The sequence below is a fragment of the Heteronotia binoei genome, chromosome 7 (assembly GCF_032191835.1).
Source record: "Heteronotia binoei isolate CCM8104 ecotype False Entrance Well chromosome 7, APGP_CSIRO_Hbin_v1, whole genome shotgun sequence".
In the NCBI taxonomy this organism is placed as follows: Eukaryota; Metazoa; Chordata; class Lepidosauria; order Squamata; family Gekkonidae; genus Heteronotia; species Heteronotia binoei.
In genome coordinates, this window is record NC_083229.1 from 12,057,863 (window position 1) to 12,081,482 (window position 23,620).

General features: G+C 46.9%; 1 protein-coding gene across 1 annotated transcript in view; it reads left to right on the forward strand.

Moving 5' to 3' along the window:
* TRAPPC9 (trafficking protein particle complex subunit 9) overlaps positions 1-23,319 on the forward strand; it is a 567,308-nt gene extending 543,989 nt beyond the window's left edge. Inside the window, 2 exon segments of the mRNA XM_060243197.1 lie at positions 11,755-11,978; positions 23,140-23,319. Coding sequence (XP_060099180.1) covers positions 11,755-11,978; positions 23,140-23,319 — 404 coding nt within the window.
* The last annotated feature ends 301 nt before the right edge of the window (positions 23,320-23,620 follow it).

Below are 23,620 nucleotides of genomic sequence, written 5' to 3' on the forward strand. Positions count from 1 at the left end.
GGAGACCAAGTCTTATGAGGAAAGGTTGAAGGAGTTGGGAATGCTTAGCCTGGAGAGGAGGTGGCTGAGAGGTGATAGGATCAACATCTTCAAGTCCTTGAAGGGCTGTCCTATAGAGGATGGGGTGGAATTGTTTTCTGTGCCCCGGAAGGTAGGACCAGAACCAATGGGTTGAAATTAAATCCAAAGAGTTTCTGGCTCAACATTAGGAAGAACTTCCTGACCGTTAGAGCGATTCCTCAGTGGAACAGGCTTCCTTGGGAGGTGGTGGGCTCTCCTTCCTTGGACGTTTTTAAACAGAGGCTTGATGGCCATCTGACAGCAATGAAGATCCTGTGAATTTAGGGGGAGGTGTTTGTGAGTTTCCTGCATTGTGCAGGGGGTTGGACTAGATGACCCTGGAGGTCCCTTCCAACTCTGTGATTCTTTGATTCTAAACCACACAACATCGTGTAGGCTGGAAGCTTTCAACACAGCTTGAGGACCTTGATGGTTGGGTGCTGGAGGAGCAATGACTTCACAGGACACCTGCTGGATCAAGTAAAAGTTTTTTTTAAAAAATCTGTGCTGCCAATCAGTTCTTCAGTGGCCAGTCTGATCTCCTGCGGGACAAGAGGTCCATGTGGCCCCAGCCACTTCCTGAAAAGATTTGACAGGTCTTAGCAAAGTAGTCAGTGGGCATACTGGGTACTGTGTTGGGGGGCTCAGCAAAAAGGATCCACCCTCAAAGTACCAATGAAAGACATCTCAATTTCCAAGCACCATCTGTGACAGCAAGTAGAATCCGCAGACAAACAGACTCTTTAATGCAGATGGAAATGTCAAAGCCAGTCCCTGTGTGCGAGGGACCATTTCTGCTGTGGGCACGGAAGGGAAGGCTTCCCGCATCCCCCTGCGACCATCTCCGCGTGGCTTACCGTAATGCTTTACGACCTACGCCAGTTTGTGCAAACATCTTTTGATCATTTCGCAGAGACGGTTGCCTTTACGGTTTTATAGGGGCCAGGTCCACTGCTGGGTTCAGGAAATAATTAGTCTCTGTACACACACACACCCTAAATCAATTTTAGACTAATTGGCTGCAAGGTATATGAAATAAATTAATCTGGTGGAAGAGGCTTTCTTGTGACCTTTTCAATTTTAATTAGATGTGGAGGGAGGGGTACTTGAATTGGTGCTCAGGAGGGTCCGGGGTGGGACATGCCACAAAAAGAGGGGGGGGGAGCATAAAAAAATCGCCTTTGGTTCATCATTGGAGTGCAGCTTTCGTGGATCATCTGTGCGTTGTCGGTTTTCAATGATGGACCGATGGTCGCTGGCATGTTGTAAATGCCGCTCTCAGCTCTTGGGAGGAATATCTTGCCATGAGTTGCTGCTGTGGTGGGGAAGAGAAAACACAAGATTTTTCCAAATCATAGAATCACAGAGTTGGAAGGGACATAAGAACATAAAAGAAGCCGTGTCGGATCAGGCCAGTGGCCCATCCAGTCCAACACTCTGTGTCACAAGAACATGAGAGAAGCCATGCTGGATCAGGCCAATGGCCCATCCAGACCAACACTCTGTGTCACATAAGAACATAAGAGAAGCCATGTTGGATCAGGCCAGTGGCCCATCCAGTCCAACACTCTGTGTCACAAAAGAACATAAGAGAAGCCCTGTTGGATCAGGCCAGTGGCCCATCCAGTCCAACACTCTGTGTCACAGAAGAACATAAGAGAAGCCATGTTGGATTAGGCCAGTGGCCCATCCAGTCCAACACTCTGTGTCACAGAAGAACATAAGAGAAGCCATGTTGGATCAGGTCAGTGGCCCATCCAGTCCAACACTATGTGTCACACAGTGACAATAAAAACCAAGTGCCATCAGGAGGTCCACCAGCGGGGCTAGAAGCCCTCCCACTATGCCCCCCAAGCACCAAGAATACAGAGCATCACTGCCCCAGACAGAGAGTTCCAACCACCAGAGTCATCTAGTCCAATGCCCTGCACAAATAAGTACTTCCCCCTAAGTTCACAGGATCAGCATTGCTGTCAGGTGACCATCTAGCCTCTCTTTAAAAACCTCCACGGTGAGGGTTGGGTTTCCTCCACAGAAAAGGTTTTCTTCCACTGAGAGTCATTTGACAGGCTGCTGAAGCATAAGGTGACACCTCCTTTGTTGCGAAAATTCACTTTGTTGGTCTCCAGAATCTTCACGCAACCAAATTTTGTTAAAACACATGAAGTTGTTACAGCACATAAAGCTACCTAATAGTGAATCAGACCCCTGGTCCATCAGAATTCTAAAGGAACTGTCTACTCAGATTGGTAGCAGCTCTCCAGAGTCTCAGATAGAAGTCTTTCACATCACGTATTACCGGGTCCATTTGATTGGAGGTGTCTGATATTGGACTTGGAATCTTCTGCATGCCAAGCAGATGCTCTAACACTGAGCTGTGGTCCTTCACAGAGATAACAGAGATTTCCGGAACTTTTCTTGTGGACAGGTTCAACAGCATACTCATGTATCCTTTCTAGTTTGGACAGCCTTCCGTGATAGGGCAGCCAGAAAGGTTTTGGAACCATTTACCCAACGAGTTTCCACGTGTAGCCTCACTGAGAGCTGAAGACTCTGGGACTTTTCAATTTAGAAAAGGGACAACTAAGCAGGGACATAATAGAAGTTTATAAAATTATGCAAGGAGAGAGATATTCGACAAAAAGAACTTTTTCTTCTTTTCCCAAAATACTAGAACTTGAGGGCACTTGATGGGCAGTAAATTCTGGAAGGGCAAAAGGAAATGCTTCTTTACACAGCAAGTAATTAAAACGTAGACATCACTGCTGAAGGTTTACTGATGGCCAAAAGCATAGATGGCTTTAAAAGGCGACTAGACAGATTCGTGGAGGAGTGGTCTGTCGCTGGCTATGGTGACTAAGGGGAACCTCCACATTCAGTGGCACTAAACCTCTGAGTCCCAGAGTCAGGAGGCAACATCAAGGAAAGGTCTTGATCTGTGTGCCCTGTTGTTGGCCCTCCAGGGGAATGGGTTGGCCATTGTGTGAGACAGGATGCTGGACTAGATGGACCACCGGTCTGATCCAGCAGAGCTCTTCTTATGTTCTTCTTAGGGGAAGGGCTCCGTCTCTGTGCCCTGTTGTTGGCCCTCCAGAAGAACTTGTTGGCCACTGTGCAAGGCAGGATGCTGGACTACATGGACCACTGGGATGATCCAGCAGGGCTCTTCTGATGGTCTTCTCAGGTGGAGGGTTCCGCCTCTGTGCCCTGCTATTGGCCCTCCTGAGGAACTGGTTGGCCACTGTGTGAGACAGGATGCTGGACTAGGTGGACCACTGGTCTGATCCAGCAGGGCTCTTCTGATGTTCTTAAATGACTGTTAATCAAAAGATGAAAAAGTATCTGCGTGAATCTGCCTTGTTTTCTGTCATTTCAAGCTAAAATATAAGGCACGTCGGAGTTTGATGAATTTGTGAGGTCAAATCTGTGCATGGTTGTATAGTGACAATAACATCAGATGTTGCGGAAATCCACTCCCTTGCCTGGTGCCATTCATGCTGTTGGCTCATCTAGCTCAGCTGTTCAACTGGTGATGGATCTCCAGAAAGGCAAGAAGAAGAAGATATTGGATTTATATCCCGCCCTCCACTCTGAAGAGTCTCAGAGCGGCTCACAATCTCCTTTACCTTCCTCCCCTACAACAGGCACCCTGTGAGGTAGATGAAGATATTGGATTTATATCCCGCCCTCCACTCCAAAGAGTCTCAGAGCGGCTCACAATCTCCTTTACCTTCCTCCCCCACAACAGACACCCTGTGAGGTGGGTGGGGCTGGAGAGGGCTCTCACAGCAGCTGTCCTTTCAAGGACAACCTTTGCCAGAGCTATGGCTGACCCATGCTAAGCAGGTGCAAGTGGAAGAGTGGGGAATCAAACCCGGTTCTCCCAGATAAGAGTCTGTACACTTAACCACTACACCAAACTGGCTCTCTTTCTCTTGCATTCAATGAAACGAACAGTTTGGTGTACCCAGGGTTTCCCCCCCACTTTGAGCAGGAACGCACAGGAACACAGTTCCAGCTGGCTTGGCATCAGGGAGTGTGGGCTAATATGCAGATGAGTTTCTGCTAGGGTTTTTCTACCAGGAAAAAAGTCCTGGGTATATGTGATGTGCTAGGATTGGCGATGTGCAGGTGATTACCTTATGAAAATCCAGCAGAATTTCAGAATTACATAAAATGGTGGGACTGGAAGTTGTTTCCAGCTTCTCTTGCAGGCCTCTCCCTGACTTCCCAAAGCAAGCATCTGTCAAGAAACAAGTTCTCTTACAAGGATTGCCAACTCCAGGGCAAGAAATCCCTGATAATTTAGGGGTGGAGCCTGAAGAGGGAAGGATCTGGGGTTGTAATGCCATAGATAGAGTCTGTTCTCCAGAGCTGCCATTTTCTCCAGGGGAACCAATCTATGTTGCCTCGACATCAGTTGTAATTCCAGGAGATCCCCAGGCCCCATCTGGAGCTCGGCAACCATAAGTTTTGCTCTGGCATTCCCAATCTGGTGGGGAGAAGAAGGGGGGGGTGAAAACTAGGAGACAGCAAGGGGAATTGCTTATCAGTGTGTCCAAGCTGACTAGAAGCAGCAGGCCAACAGCTCTTGGGTTACTTTCATCCCACTCAGAGCCCAGTCATCTACACTTTCCCCCCAGCAAGCTGGGTACTCATCATTATCCTCTCAGCTACTTGGTTATCCAAGAGGTGCTTGGTGTCATGAGCCCTGACGAGGAGGAGCTGGAAGGGTTAACAGACCCGGAAGAGTTGCCAGCCAGTTCCTCAGCTGAACAAACAGCAGCTGGCCCATCAATCACTCTCCAAGCACCAATGTCAGCTGTTGACGATCAATCTCCTCCAAGCTCTCCTCCTCCCAACTCAAGTGTTCGAAGCAGGCTCCGGAAAGAACTTTCAGAGCGAAGACATGAGGCACACCAATGCTTCAGATCTCTCAGCCTTGAGTTCTAGCAGAGTCACTGCCACCCAGGGAGCAGGCTGATTGAGACTCCCATATAGCTCCCACCCAGGACCTGGTAACCTTGTGGAAGCAACAAGTCTATTCTCTGGCTTGCATCCACGCTCCTTCCTGATCCCTGATCCTGACCTGCTTGATTTCCTTGGCACCCTGACCTTTTGGACATTGACTTCTGATTCCAGTTTCTGATTCTGCATTGGTGACTTGGCTCCTGCTTGACTTCTTGGTCTCTGACCTTGGACTGGCTTTGGACTCCTGCCTGCCTGCACCCGGAGAACGTGACAATTGGGTGGGAGACCACCAAGGACCACTGCAGACCAACTTGGCTGAAGATATTGGATTTTGGCTGCGCTCTGTGCCTATCTTCTCAAAAGCAAGCATCTTTAAATAATATATCGAAAGCACGGCAGTGTCTCGAATGGCCGCTGGATTCCAAAAGGTTACGGGGGTGTGATTCTCTGCCAGCAAGCGGCTGCTTTGAATCCTCCCCCGGAGGCTGACCCTTGGCCCGCAGGCAGGCCTTGACCAAAGCTCTTAAACGCCTGCTCCGGGTCTCTGCTTTGGAGACATGCAGAGCTTAATGAAGAGAACCTCCAGGGAGCGGGGGTTACACAGCGTGCTGATCTGAAGGCAGCTCTTCCAACACATTTGGAGCGTTCCCTTTTTTGTAACCATCCCACTCATCTGGCAGAGTAAAAAATAGATCGAGCAGAGAGAGAGTGTGTGAGTGTGTCTGTGCTTCAACTGACAAGCTTATATTAGCCCGGTAACATAGAGAGGGCTCTGTTTTCTCTCTCACTTATTGGGTATTAGGAAAGAGTGATAGATAGTTTAAAGGTAGGAAAATCTCCTGGACTGGATGGATTTTCAGCAGAATTTTATAAGGAAATGAGAGAAATATTAGTACCAGAATTGCAAGAAGTATTTAATAATATACTTAAAGGGGGCATAGCTCCAGACACATGGAGAAAGGCAGAAATCACAGTGATTTTAAAACCCCAAAAGGATCCTCAAGAAGTAGGATCATACAGACCAATTAGCCTATTGAATCAGGATTATAAAATCTTTGCCAAAGTAATGGCCAATAGGCTTAAAAATATTATACAAAAAGTTATAAAAGAAGATCAATATGGTTTTGTAGAAGGTAGGAACATTGCACATCCAATCCGAAACATAATAAATGTTTTGAGCCATAACAAGTCCGGGAAATTGGCGTTATTGAAGCTAGATGTCTATAAAGCCTTCGATACATTGTCACATAATTTTTTGTGGACAGTTATGGATAAATATGGGATAAGTCAATCAACAATAAGGGTATTTAAGGAGATATATAGAGAAGGTACAGCTGTAGTTAGACTTAATGGAGAACACACGGCACAATTCGCAATCCAGAGGGGAGTTAGGCAGGGATGCCCGATCTCCCCCTTTTTCTTCATAATGGCAATGGAACAGTTAGCCCAACGTCTCAGAAATTCGGGGAGAATTGAAGGATGTCATTTAGGCAAGGAAGAAATTAAGTTGAACTTGTTTGCAGACGATCTGATTATAGTCATAGTTAATCCCAAAGAAGCAGTAAAGGAGATACAGATTATATTAGAGGACTTTGAATCAAACTCAGGACTAAAAATTAATATGGCAAAATCAGAAATAATGTACATTAATGTAAAAAAAGAGGAAAGGAAAGAGATTCATGAACGAACGGGGATAGGACTAGGGGTCAAGAAAATCAGATATTTAGGAATAGACTTAGTCAAAAATGTTAAAAAGTTGGTAGAAAAGAATTATAACAGAATATGGAGTACGATAGTAAAAGATATGAAGAGATGGGGCAAGAAGATGTTAAACATAACAACCAAGATTAATATAGCGAAAATGTTTTGGACTTCGAAACTACTGTACTTATTCCAAACGATACCTTTAGAAATTAAAAAACAAAAACTCGATAGTTGGAACGCGAAAATAAAAGAATGGATATTCGGTAGCAAAAAAAGTAGAGTTTCAAGGCATTTCATATATGCGCATAATACAAACATGGGTTGGGGGGCCCCAGATCTGAGGAGTTATTATGAGTCATTTCAATTAAAAGCATTAATGGAAATAGGAGAGGAAAGGGAGAGGAAGTGGGTAAGAGTAGAGAATGAGGCAAATAATGGAATAGGGAATTTAGGGGTTTTCACTGGACGCAAGATCAAAGTTAACATATTAGAAACAGGACCGAGGAAAACAGCACTAATGATTTGGAGAAAATGGCAATTAAAATGGTTAAAGGGAACATCTAAACAAACCCCATTAGAGGCCTTGGATGAAAAGAATGACGATAAAGGATGGTGGAGACTACTCAGTAAAAAAGGGTATAACAAGCTACAAGATATGTTAGTTGGGCAGACACTCAAACCATTGCAAACGCTATACGATGAAATAGGTAGGAAATATTGGCTGAAAATAACAGGATTATATAACAGAATTAGGAAGACAATAGAAGACAGATTGGTGACTGAAGGAGAACCAATGGAGGAGTTGTTAAAAGGGATGATAAAAACAAAGAAAGGGACAGTAGGAAGGATATATAGGAAAATGACGACGGATAAGGAGGAGATAAAAAATTTAGTTAAAAAAAAATGGAGCTCTGAAACTAACTTAGCAGATAATGTATTTGACAGTCTCAAGAAAGGTATACATCAGCTCAAAACGCATAAATTTAGAGAACTGGAGCTAAAGTTCCTCACAAAATGGTACAGAACACCAGCAGCATTAGCCAATATGTTCCAGGGTTTGAATTCCAACTGTTGGCACTGTGGAAAGAAAAAAGGATGGTATTCCCACATGTGGTGGGAATGCTCAGAAGTTAAACCCTTTTGGGAAAAGGTAATAGAGCATATCCATAATTTTTTTGCCATAAGACCAACGATAGATCTAGATTTAATGTTCGGGAGCATACTAAATAAATACGGAATCAATAAAGAAGGGCTGGATCTATTCAAAGCAATGGTGCTAGCTGGCAAGGCTGTAATAGCCTTTGGCTGGAAGGATAAAACCAAATGGACGGAGCAAAACTGGCATAATTATTTATTTGAATACGTTCAGTCGGACATTATAGCCATGCTTAATCGTGATGAACAATGGGGGTCAAAAACAAAAAGGATAAAGGAGAAATGGTATCCATATTTAAAGTGGTCACTAGAAGGTCAACGGCGGGACATTCGGTGGAAGCTTCTTAATTTGTGCCCCTGGCTAGAAAGTTGAGCACGCAAGGGAGGGAGGGAGGGATTAGGGAAGAAAAATAGATTGATGAATGTGATAGGAAATCAAATCCTATGTACTAAAACATTCTCATCCCTACCGTCAGGGCAGGAAAGCTCGGAAGTGACAAGAATATGAAGGTGAAAGAGAAAATGGACTTAATAAGGCCTAGAAGGAGAAGACTAAAGAACGACGGTACTATTTGGAAGCAAGAAGACCTCAATATGGACTGATATAAGAACATTTAAATTAAAAGGACCGAGCAAGAATACCTTGTAAAGGGAGATAGAGATTCAGATGTATACTCTGTATGAGAAAAAGGATAAGCTCAATGTAAATGACTAAAACAATAAATATATTCATATATAAAAAAAAAACTTATTGGGTATTAGTGAGCACACCGAACGTATTCCATCATCGCCGATTCCTGCCGCAAGCGCTCAGCTTCTCAGAGTCTCTCTATGAACTGGATGGTTTATTGCTGGCCACGGCAAAGGTCATTCTGGCCCTTCAGTGCTGACTTCATTGCTGGGGTTGACATCCTCCAGGTGGGGCCTGGAGATCTCCTGGAATTGCAACCCGTCTCTGAACTACTGAGAAAATGGCTGCCTTGCAAGGGAGCGGAGTCTATTGCAATAGGCCCAGCTGAGGCCCCTCCCCTTCCCAGGCTCCACCCCCCAATCTGCAGGAATTTTCCAACCCTAATACTAGCCAATGTGAAGTTGGCTATTCGTCTCCCAAATCCTCTTCTAGCCTTTCTTCTCCAGTCCTTCTTGATATTTGGAAAGGAAAGGTCCCCTGTGCAAGCACCAGTCGTTTCCAACTCTGGGGTGACGTTGCTCTCACGTTTTCACGGCAGACTTTTTACGATGTGGTTTGCCATTGCCTTCCTCAGTCATCTACACTCCCCCCCCCCCAGCAAACTGGGTACTCATTTTACCGACCTCAGAAAGATGGAAGGCTGAGTCAACCTCAAGCCGGCTACCTGAAAACCCAGCTTCCGCCGGGGATCGAACTCGGGTCACGAGCAGAGCTTAGGACTGCAGTACTGGAGCTTTAACACTCTGCACCATGGGGCTCTTTCTTGATATTTGACAGCCTGGTGAAATTTGGACAATAGCTCGGAGAGGGGGAGGGGGAGACAAGAGCTCAGAGCCTGTGAACAAATTCTATGCATGCTATATAGTAGGGGTGGTCAAACTGGCTTAACTTAAGAGCCACATAGAATAAATGTCAGATCTGAGCCTGCTTTGACAGGGAGGGCGGGATATAAATCAAATCAAATAAATTAATAAATGTTTGAAGTCTCAAGACAGGAATGTCTGATGTTTGAGGGTAGGCAGGCAGGCAGGAAGGGAGGGAGGCAAATAAATGGGGGAGAGGAGAGGGAAAGAGAGGTGAAAAGAAAGCACCTTTAACTTTAAATGCCTTCTCCAAGCCACTGGCTGGCTTGGCTTGGAGAAATGACTTAAAGAGACAAATGCCCTCTCCAGGCTGGCCAATGGGGCAGTGGGGGCTTTGAGAGCCACAGAACATGTACGAAAGAGCCACGTGCGGCTTCCAAGCCACAGTTGCCACCCCTGCCATGTAGTCAGCGCCACGAAGCACGCTTTCTCTTGTGCTGGCTCTTTTGCTCATGCAAGACGAGCAGTTTTCAGTGAGCCCTAATACAAATGGAAGTGCCTAGCGCAAGAGGAAGCACGCTCCATGGCCCAGAACATCCGGCATGCACAGCACACGTTTATGGGATCTGAGCCGGCATGGAAAGCTGCGGAGCAACCATACCGTCTCCACCAGCATGAGACCGTGCGATGAGAAAGTTCGTTTTCCATCTGGGGAGAGCGGTAACAGTGGCAAAGGTAAAATTGCCCGGCAGTGTCTGGCAACCAGCGGGAGTATTGTTCGTGATGATATGGGGGCAGGGCCGGCCCCGCCACTAGGCAAACTAGGCAGTTGCCTAGGACACCAGCTTTCTGGGGGTGCCAAATTGGGTGCCCCCCGTGTGACTCAGTGTATTTATCAGTTGGGGGGGGCAGAAGTTATCCTTGCCTAGGGTGCCAGGCAGTCTAAATCTGGCCCTGTATGGGGGAGCCGCAAAGCTGGCTGTGGCACGTCTTTTCTGGTGAAAAACCATAAGTGGCAAAAGTAGCTCTAGGAATCACCAGGAGCTTTGTGGTGAAACCACAGAGCTTCAGGCGGTTCCTAGAGCTACTCTGTGTCATTTCCAGCTTTTTACTGGTAATGATGTAGCATCACACATAACACTGCTTTAAAAAAAAGGAAAACGCTGCCACTCAGAGTGGTGGCAGGCAATGTGGCTGTGTGATCCCCTGCCCCTACTGGAGGAATAAGACCCCAAACCAAAAGTCACCGGGCCACCCACCTCCACAAAAATAGCCAGTGCTCATCTTCCTGTTGTTTTTAACGTCTCTGGGAAAACCCAGCAGCGTTGCATCCATGTTAGGCATGCATTTTATGATCAAAGTGGTTATCTTAAAAGTTTCTGGTAAAATGTGGGGCACAGAAAGGTTTGCTGGAGGAGCTGTGAGAACACTGCTTTCTTGGTTAACGTGCGCCGCTCTGAATGGTTTGATGAAGAATGCCACCAGGATGCTGCCTTTCTCACCCAGGCCCCAAGGCTTCTTCCATCTGCAGCCGCACTTCAATATGTGCAGATTTCATCCACTTAAGTTTATGCCTCGCGTATCTCTCTGCCCCCTCTAATCTCTCTCTGTTGTAAAATGCATTTTGCCAGCTCCTCCGAGCATCGACTTGTTGCAAGTTTGTACCAAGCCCAGAGAAATAGGACTTCGGGCCCAGTTCTCAGCCACGTTCTCATTTGGAAAACCTGCAGCGGGAGATCTTTTGTGCATCATTTATGAACAAAGGCTCTGTGACCATTTGCACATGATTAGGGTTTGTAGAATCTTTCGGGCTCAAGTGCCGTGTTCTACTGGAGAAAGTTTTTCTTCCAGATGTTTCGTTCTCAGCTGCGGAGAACATCCTCAGTGGCGTTGCAGCCGGAGCAGGCGCTCTGACCTTCTTGGCTGCTGTGCATTGAGTGAGGCCAGGGCTGCTGGAGAGCTGCTATTTCTATGCTGGAGGGGGTGTGGAGGGGGTGTGGCAACTCTCCAGCAGCCTTGGCCCCACTCAATGCACAGCAGCCAAGAAGGTCAGAACGCCTGCTCCGGCTGCAACGCCACTGAGGATGTTCTCCGCAGCTGAGAACGAAACGTCTGGAAGAAAAACTTTCTCCAGTAGAACACGGCACTTGAGCCCGAAAGATTCTACAAACCCTAATGATGATGCCAGCCGTGAAAACCTGAAATCTTCATCTGCACATGATTTGCACACTAAATGGGAACTGGTTCTGTTGCATTTGTGTTTGACCACTCATTCACATGGATACAGTGGGGCGTTGTGAATTTTTTGAGCATTCCTAGCCCCTGCTCCCAAATTGCTAAATCTGTGTCATTGTGTTCCTTGTTTTCCAGATGTCTTGGTGGAGGGAAAGCTGTGTGATTGTGACATCATTGCCGACTGCAAGGTCGGAGACCCGGTGCAGCTGGAGGTGAAGCTGACCAACATGAGCAAACGCAGCGTGGGCCCCTTTGCTCTCACGGTGGTCCCGTACCAAGACTACCAAAACGGCGTCCACAATTATGATCTGCAAGATGCCATTACCTTTGTTGGGTCCAACACCTTTTATATCGATACGGTAAGTTAATAGACAACTGTCGGTAGCGTTGCCGGCTTGGGGGAAGGGAATACCTGGAGATTTGGGGGCGGAGCCTGGGGAGGGTGGAGTCTGAGGAGTGGATGGACCTCAGCAGGGTATAAAGTCCACCCTCCCAACAGCCATTTTCTCCAGTGGAACTGATCATTTGGAGTTCAATTGTAATAATAGGAGTGATTTTGAGAAAATTAATAAAATTAATTAATAGGAAACTTTCTCTGTTTTCTATTAATTAATGGGCAGTTCTTTAATCATTCTCAGTTTTTCTTTAATCATTCACTAGAATCAAAGAATTCAGGTTTTCTACTGTAGAACACGGCACTTGATCCCGAAAGATTCTACAAACCCTAATTCACTAGAATGATTAAAGGGTTGGAACCCTTTCCCTATGAAGAAAGGTTAAAACGCTTGGGGCTCTTTAGCTTGGAGAAATGTCGACTGAGGGAGTGACGTAATAGAGGTTTACAAGATTATGCATGGGATAGAGAAGGTAGAGAAAGAAGTACTTTTCTCTCTTTCTCACAATACGAGAACTTGTGGACATTCAATGAAATTGCTGAGCAGTCAGGTTAGGACTGACAAAAGGAAGTACTTCTTCACCCAAAGGGTGATTAACATGTGGAATTCACTGCCACAGGAGGTGGTGGCGGTTACAAGCATAGACAGCTTCAAGAGGGGATTGGATCAACATCTGGAGCAGAGGTCCATCAGTGGCTATTAGCCACATGGTATAGATGGAACTCTCTGTCTGGGGCAGTGATGCTCTGTATTCTTGGTGCTTGTGGGGGGGAGGCACAGTGGGAGGGCTTCTGGTGTCCTGGCCTCACTGGTGGACCTCCTGATGGCACTTGGTTTGTTTAGCCACTGTGTGACACATAGCGTTGGACTGGATGAGCCATAGGCCTGATCCAACATGGCTTCTCTTATGTTCTTCACGGTCTCAGTGCAATCCCATGTATGGATTCTGTGGCAGCCAGAATAGCTTTGGAATATTCCTGAAGCTCTAGACAACCCCCTCCACCCCAAAAAAACCCCATATCTGAGCTAAAGCTGTTTCCTCAAGGGAGAACTTCTCCTCATGTGTGCCCTGAGGGAGGGGCTAGCTTCCTCCAAACTCAGTTTTCTTCTGCTTTATAAGTCGCTCGGCAAGTGTTCTCACAACTCTCTCATCGGGAATATTTTTTCCTCGGCTTAACTCATACTTTCATTACCGAATTTTCAAATGCCTGAACCATCCGTCCTTGTTTTATTCCCCTGGGTGATATCCCTCCCTGCGTTTTCAGAATCACTGGGCTAGAAACTAGAGATAACTCTCGAAGTGATTTCCTTGCAACTTTCTCCTCAAGAATGTTTCTTTTTCTCAGCTTTAGCCTCCCTTTTTCTCATTCTCATTTATACTTTCATTTCTGTGGTAACTGGGGAGATGAACATTGGTCCTCTTTTTATGCCCTTGGAGATTTTTTCTTCCGTATTCAGACATTTGGGGGAGCAGCAGGGGACCTCTGAGGCAGTTCTGTAACTATTCGTCTCACAGATTTCTCTGTAGGAACATCTTTCTCTGTTTTTAGCCCATTCCCTCAGATTCCAGCATACATTTTTTATTTTTCTGTTACAAGATCTGTCTTATTCCCTCAGGTAGTTTTTCCACACAATAAAAATACAAAATGTTAATAAGCTTGAGGGAACCATGTATCTCACACCGCGTGTACTCTAGGAGTGGTCTCTGTCTTGTTCCAACACATTCACATTTCTAAGGTTGCCATCCTCCAGGTGGTGCAGCAGGAGAGAGCCACACAGGCATTCACGTTAAATCAACCTCAAATCCTTAGACATTCAATTATTTCTATGTATTAGTGATTTTTAACTTCTATCTATGCAGCTCGTTGAAGCCTCGCGTGAAACGGGGCATTTAGCGCATCCCTGTTGCGTCTTACTGCCTTGCTGCATTCCATCCAGATACTGGCTAACAGAGAAGAATTGGAGCATCGGACTCCGTTTTCACGGCACCGCACACTACTTCCCGACTCCATTCTCAAGGAACAAACTGTCGGACATCAATATAGGACTGGTTGTTTCGGGAGTAGTTTATCTTTTGCACTTTGTGATACCCTGTCTTTTCTGTGAATGATTTGTTATATAAATGATTGAATTTCTAAGGATTTGAGGTTGATTTAATGTGAATGCCTGTTTGGCTCTTTCCTCCTGCTCTACTTTCCCCACGTTACTCTGTTTGGTTGCTATATCCTCCAGGTGGTGCCTGGAGATCTCCTAGGCTGGTTACAGATGGGCGGTTTAAGCCGCCCCAAGGACAGCAGGCAGGTGGATCTAAAAAGCACATCTACACGCGCACATCTGCCAGACGTCCCCATCCTGCCCCTGAGCAGTCCCCAGCTTACCAAGAACCAGCTCAAAAGGGCACCACTTTAAAAGTGGTGCCTTTTTTGCTGGGGCGCCACCGAGGTGTCTCCTCTGCCATCTAGACAGCCGGGAAGTGCCCGGAGAGCACCCAGGGAGCTGCGGATGGGACACGTGAGTGTTCCAGATCCTCCCTGGGGCGCCTGTGACCTGTCCCTCTTCCGCGAGCCATCGGGATGCTCCCTGGTGCTCCTTTTCCAGCCAGCTTACTTCCAGGTTGGCTTGATACTGCCCTGAGCCGGCCATCTGTTAGTGGCCCTAGAATTGCAGTTGATCTCCAGATGACAGAGATCTGTACTCCTGGGGGAAAAAAGGGATAATTTGGAGGGCGGACTGTGTGGCATTCTACCCTGCTGACGTGCCTCCCCTCCCCAAGCCACATCCTTCCCGACTTCCCCCTAAAATTCCCAGAAGGATCCCAACCCAGAGTTGGCAAGCTTACTTCTGACCCTCGGAATCAACGCCTGACTCTTATTTCTCTATGTCATTTATTTGTTCCCCCACCTTTCTCCCCAGCGGGGACCCAAAACTGCTTATGCTATTCTCTCTTCCGCTTTACTTTCACAACCACCCTGTGAGATGCGTTGGGTGGAGAGAGTGTGACTAGCCCAAGGTCATCCAGCCAAGCTTCCCTAGCATGAGTGGGGATTTGAACTTGGATCTCCAAGATGCGGTGGCTAAAGAGGCAAATGCAATTTTGGGCTGTATCAACAGAAGTGTAGTGACCAGATCATGTGAAGTGATGGTATCGCTTTACTCTGCTCTGGTAAGACCTCACCGGGAGTATTGTGTTCAGTTTGGGGCACCACATTTTAAGAAGGATATAGATAAGCTGGAATGGGTCCAGAGGAGAGCGACGAAGATGGTGAGGGGTCTGGAGACCATGTCCTGTGAAGAAAAGATGAAGAAACTGGGGATGTTTAGCCTGGAGAGGAGGCGGCTGAGAGGTGATAGGATCAAGGACTTGAAGGGCTGTCATCTAGAGGATGGTGCAGAATTGTTTTCTGTGGCCCCAGAAGGTAGGACCAGAACCAGTGGGGTGAAATTAAATCAAAAGAGTTTCCGGCTCAACATTAGGAAGAACTTCCTGACCTTTAGAGCGATTCCTCAGTGGAACAGGCTTCCTCGGGAGGTGGTGGGCTCTCCTTCCTTGGGGGTTTTTAAATAGGGGCTAGATGGCCATCTGACAGCAATGAAGATCCTGTGAATTTAGGGGGGAGGTGTTCGTGAGTTTCCGGCATTGTGCAGGGGGTTGGACTAGATGACCCTGGAGGTCCCTTCCAACTCTCTGATTCTATTATAATAGTTTGGAAACCGCACCGTGACCAGGCAAGGCCCATCTCGTCAGATCTCGGAAGCTAAGCATGGCTGACTCTGGCAAATACTTGGATGGGAGACCTCCTTGGAATGCCAGCAGTCGGAAGAATGGGGCAGGCTTTATTCAGCTTCCTCGGGCTCCCAGTAGGGGTCAGTGACCAGAGGTCGCCATGACTTCCAGGTGCGCGCGCACACACACACGCAGTACAAAAATACCAAAAAAGAAAAACACCCCACCATCTTGAATCTGCATTTCAGCCTGCCCTGCCCCCACCCTATGGGGCCATTCCTGCAACCCAGAATTTGCCATATATAGAATCAGCGCATCCCTGTTTACTTCCATGGTCCATCCTGCTCCTTATATTATAACCCCCACTAAATGTCACATGGAAGTTTTTTGCTTGAGCCGAGGCAGATCTAGGCGAGGAAACAAAAGAGAGGGGGGTGAAGAGGAAATGTGCCCCAGCATTGTCAAAGCCTGCATCTCCAAAGCAAAAGCGTATTGGGAGATAAAACAGAAGGATTAACACAGAAAATGTCTTTGGATGCACTGGTATTTTTATTAACATATTAACATGATCCAACTGTGTACAATTCTGGTCACCGCATCTCAAAAAGGATATTATAGCATTGGAAAAAGTCCAGAAAAGGGCAACTAGAATGATTAAAGGTTTGGAACACTTTCCCTATGAAGAAAGGTTGAAACGCTTGGGGCTCTTTAGGAGAGCCAGTTTGGTGTAGTGGTTAAGTGTACGGACTCTTATCTGGGAGAACCGGGTTTGATTTCCCACTCCTCCACTTGCACCTGCTAGCATGGCCTTAGGTCAGCCATAGCTCTGGCAGAGGTTGTCCTTGAAAGGGCAGCTGCTGTGAGAGCCCTCTCCAGCCCCACCCACCTCACAGGGTGTCTCTTGTAGGGGAGGAAGGTAAAGGAGATTGTGAGCCACTCTGAGACTCTTTGGAGTGGAGGGTGGGATATAAATCCAATATCTTCTTCTTCTTAGCTTGGAGAAACTTCGACTGCGGGGTGACATGATAGAGGTTTACAAGATTATGCATGGGATGGAGAAAGTAGAGAAAGAAGTACTTTTCTCCCTTTCTCACAATACAAGAACTCGTGGGCATTCGATGAAATTGCTGAGCAGTCGGGTTAAAACGGATAAAAGGAAGTACTTCTTCACCCAAAGAGTGATTTAACATGTGGAATTCACTGCCACAGGAGGTGGTGGTGGCTACAAGCTTAGACAGCTTCAAGAAGGGGTTAGATAAAAATATGGAGCAGAGGTCCATCAGTGGCTATTAGCCACAGTGTGTATTTATGTGTGTGTGTGTATAATTTTTTTGGCCACTGTGTGACACAGTGTTGGACTGGATGGGCCATTGGCCTGATCCAACATGGCTTCTCTTATGTTCTTATATTTATTAACATATCTGCAAGATGTGTTCCTAAAGAAAAAGAGTAGATGTTTCTATTAAAATGTAGAATTTGCTACCAGAGGATGTCATGATGGCCACAAGAATAAATATCTTTAAAAGGGGGGTTCGATAGATTCATTGAGGGTGAGTCCATCCGTGGCTACTAGCCATGGTGAGTGAGGGGGACCTCCATAGTCAGCGACACTGAGCCTCTGAATCCCAGAGCCAGGTGGCAACATCAAGGGAAAGCGTCAGCCTCTGTGCTCTGTTGTTGACCATTCAGAGGAACTGGTTGACCACTGTGTGAGAAAGGATGCTGGACTAGATGGACCACTGGTCTGATCCAGCAGGGCTCTTCTGATGGCCTTTGCCTTTATGCCCTGTTGTTGACCCTCCAGAGAAACAGGCTGACCACTGTGTAAGACAGGATGCTGGACTAGATGGACCCTCACTGGTCTGATCCAGCAGCGCTCTTCTCATGTTCTTATGAAGGTCTCGGCCTCTCTGCCCTGTTGTTGGACCTCCAGGGGAACTATTTGGCCACTGTGTGAGCCAGGATGCTGGACTAGATGGACCACTGGTCTGATCCAGCAGGGCTCTTCTTATGTTCTTGGCAACCTTAAATCTGTAGAGATCTCCCGGGATTACAATTTATCTCCGGGTGACAGATCAGTTCACCTGGAGATAGGGATGCCAGCCTCCAGGTTTGACCTGGGGACCCCCCCAGAATTACAGCTCATCTCCGGACTACAGGGATCCACCCCCCCTGAAGAAAATGGATGTTTTGGAGGGTGGACTCTGTGGCATGGTGCCCCACTGAGGTTCCTGTCCTCCCCAGGCTCCATCCCCAAATCTCCAGGAGTTTCCCAACCTCGATACGGCAACCCTTCCCCCTGATCTCTCACCATTGGTCAGGGGGGACCTGGCAACCTATTTAGAGAAAATAGCCACTATGGAAGGTAGACTCTTTAGCATTATACCCGATCGAAGTCCCTTTGCTCCCCAAGTCCCCCCCTCCAAAGCTCCAGGTATTACCCCACCTGGAGCTAGCAGTTTTTCACAGTCAATCCTAGGAAGTCTTTTGACGAAGATGATGATGAAGATATTGGATTTATTTCCCACTCTCCTCTCCGAATCTCAGAGTCTCAGAGCAGCTCACAATCCCCTTTACCTTCCTCCCCCACAACAGACACCCTGTGAGGTAGATGAAGATATTGGATTTATATTCCACCCTCCACTCCGAAGAGTCTCAGAGCAGCTCACAATCTCCTTTCCCTTCCTCCCCCGCAACAGTCACCCTGTGAGGTAGATGAAGATATTGGATTTATTTCCCACTCTCCTCTCCGAATCTCAGAGTCTCAGAGCAGCTCACAATCCCCTTTACCTTCCTCCCCCACAACAGACACCCTGTGAAGTGGGTGGGGCTGGAGAGGGCTCTCACAGCAGCTGCCCTTTCAAGGACAACCTCTGTCAGAGCTATGGCTGACCCAAGGCCATGCTAGCAGATGCAAGTGGAGGAGTGGGGAATCAAACCCGGTTCTCCCAGATAAGAGTCCGCACACTTAACCACTGCACCTATAGTGTCTCAGAGCAGCTCACAATCTCCTTTATCTCCCCCCCCCCCACACACACACAACAGATACGCTTTCACAGCAGCTGAGAGGGCTCTCCCAGCAGCTGCCCTTTCAAGGACAACCTTTGTGAGAGCTACGGCTGACTCAAGGCCATGCTAGCAGGTGCAAGTGGAGGAGTGGGGAATCAAACCCGGTTCTCCCAGATAAGAGTCCGCACACTTAACCACTACACCAAACTGGCTCTATATTGCTACATCGTAAGCATAAGGAATTTCAGTTTCATACAAATGCAACTGAACAAAAATGAATACAGTCTGAGAGAAACAGGCTACGTATGAATGAAAGTAAGACTTTAGTCCTGAACATACTTACGTTGGAATACAACTCAAGAGGGTTTATCTTCTGGCTAAAGATGCATCAGATTAGGCTGCGTTTAGCGCTAATCTCTCAACTGTAGTGTGGCTTGAAATGCTCTAATAAAATATTAAAACCACACTGTAGCTAATGGAGAAGAGGCATTAAGAAACGGTTTTGAGTAGACCTGTCTGTTAGCATTCCCTTCACTCCCCCTTGCATGAAAAATGCAAAATGGATTCTGGAGCTTGCAAGGGTTGGTCCCTGTTGCCTCTCTTGTGGTTGTCTTCAATCTTAATGCTAACTGTGGGAACCCAAAAACTCAGTGAGGTTCAATAATCCCTAGGGCGTTTGCGTTCTTGTTACCCGGAGTTTGCAAGCCTATTGTTAGTGGTGGCCAGGGCTACTTTCCGACTTGTCTTGTGGGCCCTTTTTATGGATGAAGATTTGGCCATTCTTGCAAATACCTTTGTAACCTGTTGGCTTGACTACTGTGAAATACTATGCGTGGACCTGCCCCGTGAGACTGACTCAGAACCATGTTTCGGTGGCAGTTGTCACTAAGATTGCCACCTCCAGGTTGGAGATTTGGGGGTGGAGCCAAGGGAAGTTTGGGAAGGGGAAGGGCTTCAGTGGGATATAATGCCATAGAGCGGGGGTGTCAAGCTCATTTGCTCGGATTGCCGGATCTGACATAAATGGGACATTGTGGGGACCGAGACATGCGTGTCCTAAAATGTTATTGCCACAGATAGCAGAGATAGACTTTATAGAAGACACAGGCCAACACAATTAAAGATATCATTTTTTAAAACTTAAAATACAAACATGCTTAATACTCTTGCAATATTTTGTTTGAAACAGAAAGGGGGGATAGTGGGATTTTGCAATGCAGTTTTAAAAATAAAACATCAAGAAAAAGCACAAGGATCACAGCAGAAACTTAAAAATAAAATAAAATGCTCTCAGCTTGGGAAAACATGAAATGGCAAGGCATTGCAAGCTTCTCCCCCACCCATCCGTGTCTACTCAGAATAGCAATGGCTCTCCAGTGTAATAACTCCCCTTTGGCTGTGGGTTCCCAAGTTAGTGCCACTAGGCATTGGTTCTCATTCCACTGAGAAGAGACAAAGCTGGTTCCAAGCGTCAATGCTTGGTTTGCAACGACTCAACTCCAGGAAGCTTCAGCTGGCCAGAGAAACGCTGGAAAGTTCCTCTCCATTAAAACACATAGACAAAGTTGCAAGGTAAACGTGGAGTGGATTTTCTGTTCATATCTGCTCTGCCCAGAAGCCTGAAACGAAAATCCATTCTGCATTTTCTTTGCAGCTTTGCTTTCAGCTTTAGCCTTTGCAAAAAGAAGGCAGAAGGAGCTAGGAATGTCGTCAGCAGTCTCGGAGCTTTGCACGGTGAGGTCAGGAGGGGGGAGAAGAGGGCCCTGTGGGCCTGATTGAACCCCTGAGTGGGCCAGTTTGGCCCGTGGGCCACACCTTTGACATCCCTACCATAGAGCCTACCTTTCAGAGCAGCCATTTTCTCCAAGTGAACTGATCTCTGTCAACTGGAGATCTGTTGTAATCCCAGGAGATCTCCAGCTATCACCCAGAGGTTGTAGCTGTTGCCGCAGTGTTGGATTCATCCTCCCCCTCTCTCTCCCTTCCAGTATATTTTCTCAAAATATTTCTCTTGACCTCTCTGTTCTTGGGCTTCCACTGTTTGTCTCCACCTCCTGTGGTGGCCATTTTGTAATTGATTCCATGCAGTCAGGGAGCCAGCGGGTTTTGTGGTCAGAATGTCAGACTAAGGCAGGGTAGGCCAAATTGTGGCTCTTTCATGCATGGCTCTCAAACCCCCCACCAACCCATCAGCTGGCTTGGAAAAGGCATTTGTCTCTTTAAATCACTTCTCCAATCCAAGCCAATTGGAGAATGCATTTAAAGTTGCTTTCTTTCTACCTCCTCCCTCCCCTAGCTTCCTTCCTTCCTTCCTGGAGGGACGGTGGCTCAGTGGTAGAGCATCTGCTTGGGAAGCAGAAGGTCCCAGGTTCAATCCCTGGCATCTCCAAAAAAGGGTCCAAGCAAATAGGTGTGGAAAACCTCAGCTTGAGACCCTGGAGAGCTGCTGCCAGTCTAAGAAGACAATACTGACTTTGATGGACCAAAGGTCTGATTCAGTAGAAGGCAGCTTCATATCTTCATATGTTCATATATGTTCCTTCCTTCCTTCCTTCCTTCCTTCCTTCCTTCCTTCCTTCCTTCCTTCCTTCCTTCCTTCCTTCCTTCCTTCCTTCCTTCCTTCCTTCCTTCCTTCCTTCCTTCCTTCCTTCCTTCCTTCCTTCCTTCCTTCCTTCCTTGTGGCTCTCAAACATCTGACATCTATTCTTTGTGGCTATTATGTTAAACAAGTTTGGCCACCCCCGGACGAGGGTCTGTGAAATCCAGGTCTGAATCCCCATCCTGCCATGGAAGCTTGCTTAGTGACTATGGCGCCCAGTTGCATACTCACTGCCCAAAGCTACCTCACAGGGTTGTAGTGAGGATAAAACAGAGGAGAGGAAAAATGAGTAAATAACCTGCAGTTTGCACGGAATGCTTTCCTACTTCTCCGTCCCTCAGGGAGAGGAGAAAACAATCGGCCTCTGTTGCAACAATGACTGATAGGTTTCCAGGCCCGGTTCAGTGTCTTGGTTTGAGCCTTTCTTTCCCCCCATAAACCATTCCCAGAGACATTTAGTATGACTCCCCAGTTGGCCTGTTAAGAGATTCTCTTGGAATTAAAAAAAGAAATGTCTCTCGGGGACCAGTTATAGAATGACCTGCTAGAAGACCTCAGTTTTTTAACCTTTCGAAAAACAAACAGGGCTCACATTTTGAGGAAGGATTCTACTAGGATATTTAAAATGTTATTGATTGATGTTACAGCCATGTCCAGGGTTTTGACTTTCTGGTTTGATGGTTTCCCTAATTGCTATTGCTCTGTTTTGTTTTGTTTAAACCAGACTTGGAAGCTGCCTGAAGCTGGCGGACAGAAAGGATTAGAATCAGTTAACTTTAAAAAAAAAAAAATCAGATTTGAATTTCTGCATCCATTTGTGTGTCTAGTTACTGTGTTGTTGCCATTGTGTAGTTTGTGTATTGTCCTGTGACTGAAGCAATCAATATAAACTTTGGACACGATAATTTATCGCAACTTTCTTAATTGGGACTTGCTGAATCAGGATGCCCCTGACCTCCTAATAAAGCCGCTGAGAGCCTCCTTTTTATAACAATAGCCTTATTTATGTTCTGCGATCTTTGGCACCTTCCAGATATCGCATACTGTATGACGTGGGTCCCCCAGCGCGGCACTCGTGGGCACCATGGGGGCTACCAACACTTACGCCAGTTTGGTGTAGTGGTGAAGTGTGCGGACTCTTATCTGGGACAACTGGGTTTGATTCCCCACTCCTCCACTTGCAGCTGCTGGAATGGCCTCGGGTCAGCCATAGCTCTGGCAGAGGTTGTCCTTGAAAGGGCAGCTGCTGGGAGAGTCCTCTCAGCCCCACCCACCTTACAGGGTGTCTGTTGTTGGGGAGGAAGATAAAGAAGATTGTGAGCCACTCTGAGACTCTGAAATTCAGAATGGAGGGCGGGGTATAAATCCAATATCTTCATCTTATCTTCTTCATCTTCTTCTTGGAGCCCACCAAGTGTTTTTAGAACATGGGTAGGGGAAGGGGAGGACTTTGATTTGTCCCCTACCTCCCTCACCACTCCATGTGTGTCTCTCCCAAAACTGCACACTTGGTGTCAGAGGACCACCATCCCCCCGATGTAGCCAATCCTCCTGGAGCTTACAGTAGGCCCTGTAAGAAGAGCCCTGTAAGCTCTCGGAGGATTGGCTACATCAGGGGTATGTGGCCTAATATGCAAAGGAGTTACTGCTACAAAAAAGCCCTGTCTTGGGGGACTGCGATCAGGTAGAAAGGGGATATAAAAACATTTTAATAAAAACCACTGCTTCCTGTTGTCAATGGATATTTCAGTTTATTAGAAATAAATGTATTAACCCCTAGCCATCTCTTCCAGGTGAAACCCACGGAGAACTCGGTGTGCATCGGCGCCCTCCTTTTCCTCTACACGGGCGATTTCTACTTGAACATCAAATTCCACGAAGACAGTGCGAGCAGGGAACTTCCCCTCTCGTGGTTCTGCCTGCCCAGCGTTCACATCCGCGCCATGGATCCAGTCCTCTAGAGCGAGTTGTAAACGTAGCATACCATATCGCCCTCCCCACCTCCCCCCTTCCCCCGCCCCATATGTTGCTTTCCAGGCTGGGATTGTGGTTGTTTTCGTAGAGGTGCATCCAGGAGATAGCCACAGTTGGCTGACAGCAATTTGAGACAGCTGCATTTGTGTATTTGAAGAGATGGGGCTGAGTGTACCGAGGAAATGGATTTTTCTCATTTTTCAATTAGCGTATCGGAGAACATTCTTCTTCACTACAATGATTACTGTAGAGCTGCGGAAATAAAAGTCTGGACTTTTGTTGTTCGTTTCTTGGACGTAG